The sequence below is a fragment of the Propithecus coquereli genome, unplaced genomic scaffold, assembly GCF_000956105.1.
Source record: "Propithecus coquereli isolate 6110/MARCELLA unplaced genomic scaffold, Pcoq_1.0 Scaffold122, whole genome shotgun sequence".
NCBI lineage: Eukaryota > Metazoa > Chordata > Mammalia > Primates > Indriidae > Propithecus > Propithecus coquereli.
In genome coordinates, this window is record NW_012136303.1 from 1397128 (window position 1) to 1406891 (window position 9764).

General features: G+C 41.8%; 1 protein-coding gene across 1 annotated transcript in view; it reads left to right on the top strand.

The window, feature by feature from the left end:
• Positions 1-3361: 3361 nt before the first annotated feature.
• Positions 3362-9764, top strand: part of TRPC4AP (transient receptor potential cation channel, subfamily C, member 4 associated protein) — a 112582-nt gene continuing 106179 nt past the window's right edge. The window contains exon 1 of the mRNA XM_012665710.1: positions 3362-3615. Coding sequence (XP_012521164.1) covers positions 3445-3615 — 171 coding nt within the window. The 5' untranslated portion in view covers positions 3362-3444. The remainder of the gene's footprint in view (positions 3616-9764) is intronic.

Consider the following 9764-nt stretch of genomic DNA (forward strand, 5'->3'; position numbering starts at 1 on the left):
CTTTCCTCCTTGTTTTTGAAATAGGGTCTTGCTCTGTTGCTCAGGCTAGAGTGCAGTGGTGTCATCATAGCTCACAGCAACCTTGAACTCTGGGCCACAAACGATCCTCCTGCCTCAGCTTCCCAAAGTTCTGGGATTACAGGTGTGAGCCGCTCCTGGCCCGTTTCTTTTGTTTAGCACTGTATCCCCAGCACCTATAACAGCACCTGTCATGTAAGCTGGTACTCAACAAATATTTTAAAGACAAATCATTGAGAGCTTGTATGTTAGAAATGTAATGTGAAAAAATGTCATTGTCAAAAATGACATCACAGGATGATGGATGGTCACATGGGACAGCTGTTACTATGGCCTGAATATAACGGTGCCAGTTGCTATGATTAAAATGACTTCTCTATGATTAAAAAAAAATATGATTTAAAAAAAACTTCCCAACTGAGATGAGTTGCAGTTCATTTACAAGAAGTAATATTCTTTGAATAACATCATGATGTTTGGTTAAGCCATTTGGGATTATTGTGGAAAAAAAAAATTAGCCAGTCTGGGAACTTCATTTTTTTCTAGTGCTGACCCAAATTGACATCAACTGGCCTCTTGTGGAGGGTACTGCGCCCTCTGGCGGTGAGAGACATTTAGCTGGTTTCTATGGAAAAGGTCCACAGAACAGAAGTGGAGCGTGCCTTTACACCGAGGTTTCTGGAAACATGTCTCCTTACTTCCTAATCACATGGTGTCCTTATTAACTGAGGTTGAGGTGACTGTTTTTGACCCAGTGAATACCCAGCTTTGGGGAATGCCTGGGCCAGGCTGGACTGAGAAAGGTACAAATTTAGGTAGTTGGGTCAAAGCTGAGTGCCAAGAGAAACCTGGAGGGCCATTTACACTGTAAAATTAGTCAGGATTCTGTGTCCTCATTGTGACAAGGATAAGAATATACACCATCATATCCATCAGGAAGCGCTCTGGGCAGAACCCCAGGCTGTGGATTGTTCAGGTAGGGTTGGCTGCTACCCACATAGCTCACCAATGCCCAGCTTTGAATCCCTGGAAATACCTTTTCTTTTTATTTCTTTTGTTATTAATTGCAAACACATTTATAACACATTTTTTCTTGCCGGGTGCAGTGGCTCACGCCTGTAATCCCAACACTTTGGGAGGCTGAGGTGGGAGGATTGCTTGAGGACAGGAGTTTGAGAGCAGCCTGGACAACATAATAGTACATGCTTTCATTATGTTGCCCAAGCTGGTCTCGAACTCCTGGCCTCAAGTGATCCTCACACCTTGGCCTCCCAAAGTGCTGGGATTACAGGTCACTGTGCCCAGCCTGTGTGTGTGTGTGTGTGTGTGAGTGTGTGTGTGTGTCTCTAAGAGATACTGCTTTATATAAGTAGTCAGGGAAGTCCTGTACTTGGGCAGAGATGTGGTGATGAGAAAGCAAACCATTCAGAGAGCTGCCTGGCATGAGAACTCCAGGCCTAGGGGTCAGTAAAATCTTTGTAAATTCTGGGTATTAACTCTTTCCCAGAATATCACTTGCCTTTTGTGGTTGTCTTGTACAAAAAGGGTTTTCATGTTGTAGAGGTCAATTTTGCTAATCTTTTCCTATTCATGGCTCTAGATTTTATGCTTAAGAAGGCCTTTCCTACCCCCAAATCATAAAAGTATTCTCATATATTCACTTCTGTTATTTTATACTTTGCTTTTTAACAGCTTTATTGAGGTATAATTTACATATCACACAATTAATTTTTAGTAAATGTACAGAGTTCTACCTCCATCACTACAATCTAATTTTAGAACTATGCTTTGATTTTGTTATTTTTAGCTCTTAATATGTCTGAGATTCATTTTAGCTCTTGGTGTGATGTTAAAGACCCTAACATTATTATTTTATTCTTTCCACATTGATTTGAAATATCTCCCTTGACACATGCTAAGATTCCATGTATACATGGATCTGTTCCTGGTCTCCCAATTCCAGGAGTCACAAACAGGGTTTTGTTTGGCTCATGCAGTTTTCAGAATTAGGGAATTTCACATAAAAACCCAGACTTTTGGCTTTTCTGGAAAAACCAGAAGATCCAGTAGCAATCTGCTGGAAGTGAGCAGAGATCACTCCTTTTAGATGGGGCATACGGATGGTAATGGTAATCATAGTCTCAATTTGCCTGGGACAGTCCCTATACACATTTTGTCCCAATGTAATTATTTATTGCCTTTTTTTTTTTTTTTTTTTGAGACAAGGTCTTACTTTGTTGCCTGGGCTAGAGTACAGTGGAGTCATCATAGCTCATTGCAACCTCACACTCCTGGGCTCAAGCAATTCTCCCCATTCTGGAGTAGCTGGGACTACAGGCATGTGCCACAATGCCCAGCTAATTTTTCTATGTTTTGTAGAGACGAGAGTCTTGCTCTTGCTCAGGCTGGTCTCGAACTCAAGCTACCGTCCCGCCTCAGCCTCCTAAAGTGCTAGGATTACAGGCGTGAGCCACCATGCTGGCTCATCCTTTCATTCTTAAAAGTGTTCTGCTTGGGTGATAAATGACAGCCACCTATGACTCACACTTTTCACCATTCCCTATTACATCACACTTAGCACTCCTCTCTATGTTACAAGCCCCCTGCTAGGAAGAGAAAAGGGAAACAGTCAACGCCATCCTACCACAGAATTTTGCCAAAAGAATGAGTACGTGAGCTCACAGTAGGGAAAACATGCTGTCTGGTGGGGAGAAATTAGGACAGAGTTCTGTCCGACATAGAATACAATGTCACATTTACTAATCCCTTTCCCTTCCATTATTTCATTTATCTTCACAACAACCTATCCAGTTTGTTATTGTTTGTTTGTCTGTGTACGGATTTGCTGTAACCTACATTTCGTAGAACAGGGTCTTAGGCCTTTCTGCTCCCTACTGTGACTACTCCTGGCCCCCCTGCCCCCGCCTCCCAAGCTACCTGTTTGGTGTCGGGCGCAGAGCAGTCCCCTAGGCACCGCTGGTTGACTGATCAATCTCCCAGAACTACAGATCAAATGAACTAAGGGGGAACTTTAGGGGCAGAGGATGGAGGTCCGCGGCAAGCCAGGTGCAGAGAAGCAGGCAGGAATCAGACTTCTGGATAGTTGGCTGCATCCTCTCCACAAGGACGGCAAATGAGAGAGTGTGCACGCAGGGACTGGTCTCAGATCTCGGGAGACTTTGTAGAAATGTCCGACCTCAAAGCCAGAAAAACAGGCCGGGCAGAAAACGCAGCATCTTTCCCACCTGCTCCGCTTCAGAGCAGGAATACATTTCCCAGCAGCCCCTGCAGCGCGCACAGCCCCTGCCACGCGGCCTGCGCCACCGCCGTCGGCCCGCTGGGGGCGCTGCGGCGACCCCTCCGCCGCCCCGTAGAAATCTCCGCGGCCCCGGGGCCGCTTGCTTCCTGTTTGTCGGGCGAGGAGACATGGCGGCGGCGGTGCCGGCGGCGGCTGGGTCTGGGGCCAGCCGAGGGAGACGGTCGGCAGCAACAGAAACAGCCTGGGGCGGATGGGGCGGCCGGCCGCGGCCCGGTAACATTTTGCTACAGCTGCGGCAGGGCCAGCTGACCGGCAGGGGCCTGATCCGAGCGGTGCAGGTATGAGGCCGGCCCGGAGGGGCGGGGCGGGGCGGACCAGGCGGGAGATGGCGGGGGCCCGGGGAAGAGGCCTTTCCAGACCGCAGGGCGGGCCAGACTCCTCTTTGCTGCCGCAGGGTCTCCTTGTGAGCTTTCCGGACGCTGTCAGCCGCGGCGGGGCTGTAGGCAGCAACCAGCTGGGGGCCCTCGGTCAAAGGCCGAGCGGGGCTGGGCAGCTGTGGGCATTGATGGCGTGTACCAGCCCTGTGCCCATTTCTGGATCCTCCCTTCCCCGCGCCACGTCTACATGTCTGGAAGACCCTGGCGAGTTTGCTTTAGCTCCTACAGGCCTCGAATTTCTCCCCTATGAATTGGGCGGGGGTCATCATTGCAGCTCCCAAACGGTTCCCAAGCGTGTCATTAATGTCGTTTTCTCAGGCCTTTCCTTGACACTCCCCCTCCCCCTTTCTAAAGTAGGTCCCCGTTGTTACTCTGTCACAGACCCGAACTCGTTTCGTTCCCATTACTTTCTTAGTCTGTAATTCCATATTTCTTTGTTGTCTGCCTTTTTTTCTCGCCTGTCTCCTGCGTTAGCATGAGCTTCAACGGGTGCAGAGACTGTATCTGTTTTGCCAGTGTAGAGCGTCCTGGTTAAGAGTGAGGACTCTGGAGTCAGGCCTGGGTTCGAAGCCCTGCTCTCGCTCGCTCTCTCTTGCTTTGGCAAGTTACCTTTCTGTGCCTCAGTTTCCTCACTTGTCAGATAGAGATGAAAATTAGTACCCTACTTTTTAAGGTTGTGAAGATCAAAAGGGACAATTGTGTAAAGCATGAGTGCATTTCTGGTAAGGGCTGAAGAGTAATCAGTTAATATTGCTGTTATAGTCAGTATCTCGTTTATAAATAAGTGCCCAATATATGATTAATATTTTTTGTTGAATGAGTGATGGACACTGCTTTAGGGTAAAGCAAAGCGGAGAAGACCTACTCTCTTCACTCCTCCACCCTCCCCACCACAAACCTTGCAAACACACCTGTAAAACACTAGCTTTATCTGAAGACAGCTTTTGCGTAAAGAAAGTTTTGAAGGATACATAAGAAACTAATAAAGTGGTTGGTGGGAGTGAGGTGGAAATTGGGCAAAGGGAGGAGAGAATGGGAGTATGACTTTTTGCAATATAACTTTAAATTTAACTTTGACTCATTTAAATATTACTCAAATGACTAAAAGGGTAGAATAAAATAAAGATTAGATGGTCTGTGTGTATGGAGGGTTGCAGATGAAGGAGCAGTTCTGAGTGTGCAATATTTTCCTGGACATCAGACAACCCTAGTTGAGCGACCTTTTTCCCCCTTGTGTTCTTTTCTAGCTACCTTAAGAAGATCTTGGAAATACTTGCTTTTTCTTTCTTTAAGCTAAAATACCTTACTGACCTGGGTGTATAGGGACAGGCAGAAAGGGAACTAACTAACCTTTAATGGGCACATACTTTGGATCAAGCATGGTGCAAGGTATACAATGTCTGTATTTAATCTTCAATCTTTTGAGTTAGGGGTCAGGAGTTCATCTTTTAACAAATGAAGAAACTAAAGCTCTGAAAGGCTAGGTGATACGTTCCTAAACACCCATCCTGATTATCTGTGTTCCAAGAGCAATAGGGAGCCACAGAAGTTCTTTAGTATGAGGAATGAAGCAATAGGAAACTTAATTTTTTTCCAGTGCTGAATGACTTAGAATGGGAGGAGCCTGGAAAAGCTCACGAGATAGAAGGCTACTGGGAACATTCTTGAGCCTAGTTTAGGCAAGTTATTGTGGTAATAATAATTGTGTACAGGTGTAGGAGCTATTTCAGAGGTTGAGATAGGGACACCTGCCCAGAGCTACAGTGAGGATAAAGAGAGAAGCTTCATCTTCCGAATATTTCCTTAGTAATTTTCTTTGATCTATTCCTTGCCAAGCCCTCCCTCTCCTACCTTGCAGAATAAATTATTTGCTTACCCATATTTTCAAAGCATGTAAGTACATCCATTATGGCATGTGATATAGTAGGAAAAGACCATATTTTTTAAAAATTTAATTGTGATAAAAAATTATGTGACAAAATTTACCATCTTAATCATTTATAATTGTATAGTTTGGTAGCGTGAAGTATATTCTACATTGTTGTGAAACAGATTTTCAGAACTTTTTCATTTTGCAAATACGACGAAACTCTCTAGCCATTGAACAATTGCTGGTTTCTCCCTCCCCCAGCTCCTGGTAACCACCCTTCTACTTTCTGTTTCTATGAGTTTGACTAGTTTAGATAACCTCAAATAAGTGGAATTATACAGTATTTGCCTTCTCGTGACTGGCTTATTTCACTTAGCACAATGTCTTCAAAGTTCTGTGTTGTAGCATGTGATGGAATTTCCTTGGAAAAGACAAGATTTTAAAGTAAGGTGGACCTGAGTTGAATTCTTGTTCTGTCACTTACTCGCTGAGTGACTTAGGTTAAGTACTTAACCTCTCTCAGCCTCAGTTTTGTTATTTCTAAAGTGGTGATAATAACATCTGTCTCATAAGGCTGTTAGTACGTGAAATATTATGTGTAAAAAGCTTAGCCAGGGTGGCACATGGTAGATGTTTAGTAAATAGTTGCTCTCAGTTAGTAGCTATTAGACTAGGCTTCTTGAAGGGACTGTGTCTTATTTTTCTTTGTATCTGCAGAGCCTGAAACCATGCCAGGCACTTGATACTCAGGACTGGGGAAATTGTTTGAAGTGAAACACTGTCTCCTCGGTTCTATCTCTCTACTCCCCAAGCAGTCCCTGGCTTTAAAGAGTTCCAGAGTCAGATTATCTAGGTTTGAAACCTGGCTCTGTAGGTACTTGCTGTGTGTCTCTAGGCAAGTTATGTAATCTCTTTATGTCTCAGTTTCTTCATTTATAAAATAAATATAATTATAGTACCTAACCTCCTAAGGTTGTGGTGAGGACCAAGTGAGTTTATACATGTAAAGAAAGAATTTAAAATAGTGACCAAAATGTAGTAAGCATGCTCTAAAGGGTAGCTTTTATTGCTATTAATAATTGCTTTATATTCTGATGGATCCCGAGTTCCTATTTCCATTCCTATTTTCTTCCTTTAGCTCCAGAGGCGTATGTATATCCAACTGCCCTCTCACTGTTTCCATGCTGATGTCTAATGGGCATCTCAAACTTAATATGTTGAAAACCAAAATCATGATTCCTCTTCCACCAAACCTGATCTTCCCCCAGTCTTCCTTATCTCCCTAAATGGGACATAAGGGAAACCTGGGAGATGACTACTGGCCACACGATTTAGAATGGGCCTATTTTTCTTGGATTTTAGTTTGCGTTATTTTCTTCCTTCCCTTTCATTTCTCTGTCGAGGTAATAAAATACATTGGTATGATGCTTTAGGGTTTACCGAACCCTTTACTTTCATCAGCACATTTGATCCTTAGAGCAAATCAGATTTTATAAATCCCTGGCTTAAAACTCTCCAGCTTCATCAAGTTGCAGTTAAAATCAAATCTGGATTCCTTACCATGGACCCTGCATGATCAGTAGGAGTTGAGGGAAGGGATGGACTAAGTAAACCCTGGGCTCTATGGCAGTGCAACTCACACTACAGGTCATGACCCACCATCCCTAGATTCCCTTCAGTTTGGCAGTCTGGTGACAGGCTGGGTTATGGGATCCCCTTTCCGTTTCCCAGATGCCAGCGCTTGCTTCCTTTATGATTATTGGCCTATCTAAATTGACCTGAATGTTATTTACTACATATTTCTTCTTTAGATTGACTGACTCACTTAAATTTCAGTAGGCACTAGTTTTAGCCTCATTTTAAGCATTAGTATTTGTGAAACCTGAGGATTTAAAGTCATCTTCCCTTGCCTGTCAAGGGTAATTTGATACTGAAAAACCTCTGGATAGGATAAATTCTCATAAATTTATAAATACCATTAATTTCAACAGGATGTTTTTGTATTCACAAGCCCTGAAATTCACTTCTAATTATATTGAAGCAACACAGACCCCATTAAAGCTAACACAGGTATTCAGTGGTTAACACTTGTTGTCAGAATAACCTAACAAAATATTTAATCTTCATTAATTGTCCTTTAAGATGTCTATTTACTTGCACTTAGTATGATATTTTGAGGCATTACATATCTTACACTTAGCCTTAAACAAATTATACATTTATCTTTATGGAGTTCAGCCTTTAATTACTTGAAAAGCAAAGACAAAAATGAAAACTGTAAATGTCTAGAAATGTCATATTCACTGTGATTGTGGTGGACAGCTTAGAGGCATGATGTAAGAGATTATTACTGCTATAAACTGTCAAACCCCAAGTACTCCAGTAGAAAACCCATATGATACCTGCCAGTAATTAAACTGTGAGGATGACTGGATGGTGGCTCTTTCATCACAGTGTTCAGCTGTTCACAAGGAAAACAAAATCCAAATGATGATTTTTTATTTTAATTTTTCGTTTTTAATTTTTTTTTTTTTTTTGACAGAGTCTCACTCTGTTGCCTGGGGTAGAGTGCAGTGGCGTGATCATAGCGCAGTGCAGCCTTGAACTCCTGGGCTCAAGCGATCCTCCTGCCTCAGCCTCCCAAAGTACTAGGACTACAGGCACAAGAGCTAATTCTACCTTATTCATCTCCACCATTCTCCCAATGTAGTGATATCACAGTTTTGGCTGTTGGTGTTAAGTATTTACATTATGATGGTATAATTATTGTTTACAGCAGAGTATATATAGTATATAACACATAACTATATATAGTTATGTGTTATATATAACAATAGTTATATATAGTATAGAACGATTATATTTGGTTTATATATTTTGTTCTTCATCGTGTTAAAAGCAGTTCTTTTCCATCTTTTTAAAAATTGAATTATAAATATACACATAGTAAAATTTACACTTTTTGATGTATAGTTCTGAGTTTTCACAAATGCATGTAGTTGTGTGATCACTAACTAGGATTTAGAAAATTCTGTTGTAGTCAGCCAACCGCTTTCCACACCTTCAAGCAAACACTTATCTCTTTTCTGTCCTATTCTTTTGCCCTTTTCCAGGCTGTTATATAAATGGAATTGTACCATATACATACACACACTCCTAATAATGCATCCTTTTAAAATTTGTTTTTTCTCTATACTTATAATTTGTTCCCAAATTTTAAATTTTTTTTTTTTTTTAAAGAAATCCTTCTTGAAGCCCTCCAGCCTCCTACTCCAGTTTGGACTGGTTGCTTAACAAGGCATGTTTTAAAGCTGAATTCTTGGGCCTTCTCTTCACCAAATCCAGAGCATTTTCTCTTCTCATGTTTTAGACCCTGTTTCCTGAACTCTGTGTCTTCCTTTTTCTTGGAGCATATTCTCTTAGCCTCCCAAGAAAGAGTACATGGGAGGTAACTTTTTTAAAAAGCTTGCATATCTGAAATGTCTTAACCTGACACTTGTATACTTAATTTAACTGGGCATAGAATTCTAAGTTGGAAGTTATTGTCCTTTAATTTTTGAGTGGTACTGTTTCCTTATTTTTAAGCAAGTGCATTCTTTCAGTTAACATTGTTAAATTCATCCACATTGGGGAAGCTGTAGTTCATTCATTTTCATTGCAGTCTAGTATTCTGTTAACAGACCATAATTAATTTATTCTCCTTTTGAGGAGTATTTGGGATCTTTCTTGTTTTTGGCTGTTCTGAATAATGCTGATATGCACATTCTTTTACCTGTCTTTGGTACATATTTGCACAATTTTGGGGGCGTAGATACTTAAAATTGCTGGGTTACAGGCTATGCGTAAGTTCAGCATCAGTAGCTATTACTGAAGACTTTTCTAAGTGGTTGTACTAATTTACACTCCCACGGGCAGTGTATGTGAGTTCTTTTGCTCCGTGTTTCTCAGTAATCCATGGTGTTGTCTGTCGTTTTAATTGTAACCTTTCTCACAGGTGTGTTTATATTATTATGGTTTCAATTTGTATTTCCATGATGACGAATGCAGTTGAGCACCTTCTCAGAAGTTTATCGACCATCGTTTGGACCTCCCTTTTGTGAATTGCCTGTTGAAATCTTTCGCACATTATTGTTTCATGTTTTTGACTAGAAGTTCTTTTTTTTTTTTTTTTTTTTGAGAC